Source organism: Penaeus monodon, chromosome 33 (assembly GCF_015228065.2).
Source record: "Penaeus monodon isolate SGIC_2016 chromosome 33, NSTDA_Pmon_1, whole genome shotgun sequence".
Classification (NCBI taxonomy): Eukaryota; Metazoa; Arthropoda; class Malacostraca; order Decapoda; family Penaeidae; genus Penaeus; species Penaeus monodon.
Genome location: NC_051418.1, coordinates 20695533 through 20696456, shown reverse-complemented (window position 1 = coordinate 20696456; position 924 = coordinate 20695533). Strand labels below are relative to the sequence as shown.

General features: G+C 30.5%; 1 protein-coding gene across 1 annotated transcript in view; it reads left to right on the top strand.

The window, feature by feature from the left end:
* The window catches only part of LOC119594296 (fructose-2,6-bisphosphatase TIGAR-like), a 1968-nt gene extending 1564 nt beyond the window's left edge, over nt 1-404 (top strand). The window contains exon 4 of the mRNA XM_037943357.1: nt 108-404. Within this exon, the coding sequence (XP_037799285.1) occupies nt 108-177 (70 nt within the window). The 3' untranslated portion in view covers nt 178-404. The remainder of the gene's footprint in view (nt 1-107) is intronic.
* The last annotated feature ends 520 nt before the right edge of the window (nt 405-924 follow it).

Here is a 924-nt window from a genome sequence, read left to right as displayed (position 1 = left end):
CCCACTTTGATTTATCTTCATATCTTCCTTTTTTGTGTTTATGTTCAAGCCATGTAATTGTGGCTTTGACCCATAATTGACATCATGCTTTTTCTTCCCAATTACAGATATTCTCCAAAGAAGTATGTTATGCTCTGCCAACGAATTCATGATGGAGAACACTTGAAGGATCTCTAATGATGTTGGACTTCAGGAATGTCTTATTGCACGTGCAACAGTGGCCTTCATCAGCTGCAAATCTGGAAAATGCCTTGTAATCTTTCCATGTCTTAATATTATCAGTAGTTGTTTGATGGAAAGACTTTAGCCGATGGATGTGTAGGGGGATTGCAATGGTTGTGTTTTGAGTGATGTAATTGTATTAAATTTTTTTGTGAAATTTATTAATAATGGTAATTATGAAAGATTTTTTTTGTGTGTGAACTTTTATGATAATGACAAAGATATTAGCTATGATTATTAATTATCATGAAAGAAGATAAATTTTTTGTGAGTCAATACTGTTGAAAATTTCATATTTAAAAATTTTCCCCAGTTTTTATATTTATTACTAACTTTTTGTTTTATTTTGAAACAGTTCATATTTAAATGGTTTCTCCAGTCTTTTCAATATTCAGTATTTAGCTTTTTTGTACATAACTTAAATAAACTTGTTTTTATCATAAAAGCATGTAAAAATAAATTGCTTATGTTTTTAATTATAAAAATGTAAAGTAATGGCCCAGTGATACACATAAACAAGAGAGGAATGGTCAATGGTATTTACAAGTGGTATTCACTACAGTTCTGACCGGAGGGTGATTTGGTAGCATACACACTGTACATAGTCAACGCTGCGTCTTCCTCTAGGCTGTGTAATGCATTTTAAAAGCATAACTATTTATTTTTAATGTGACATCTGAAGAAAGGTTAATAACATACATT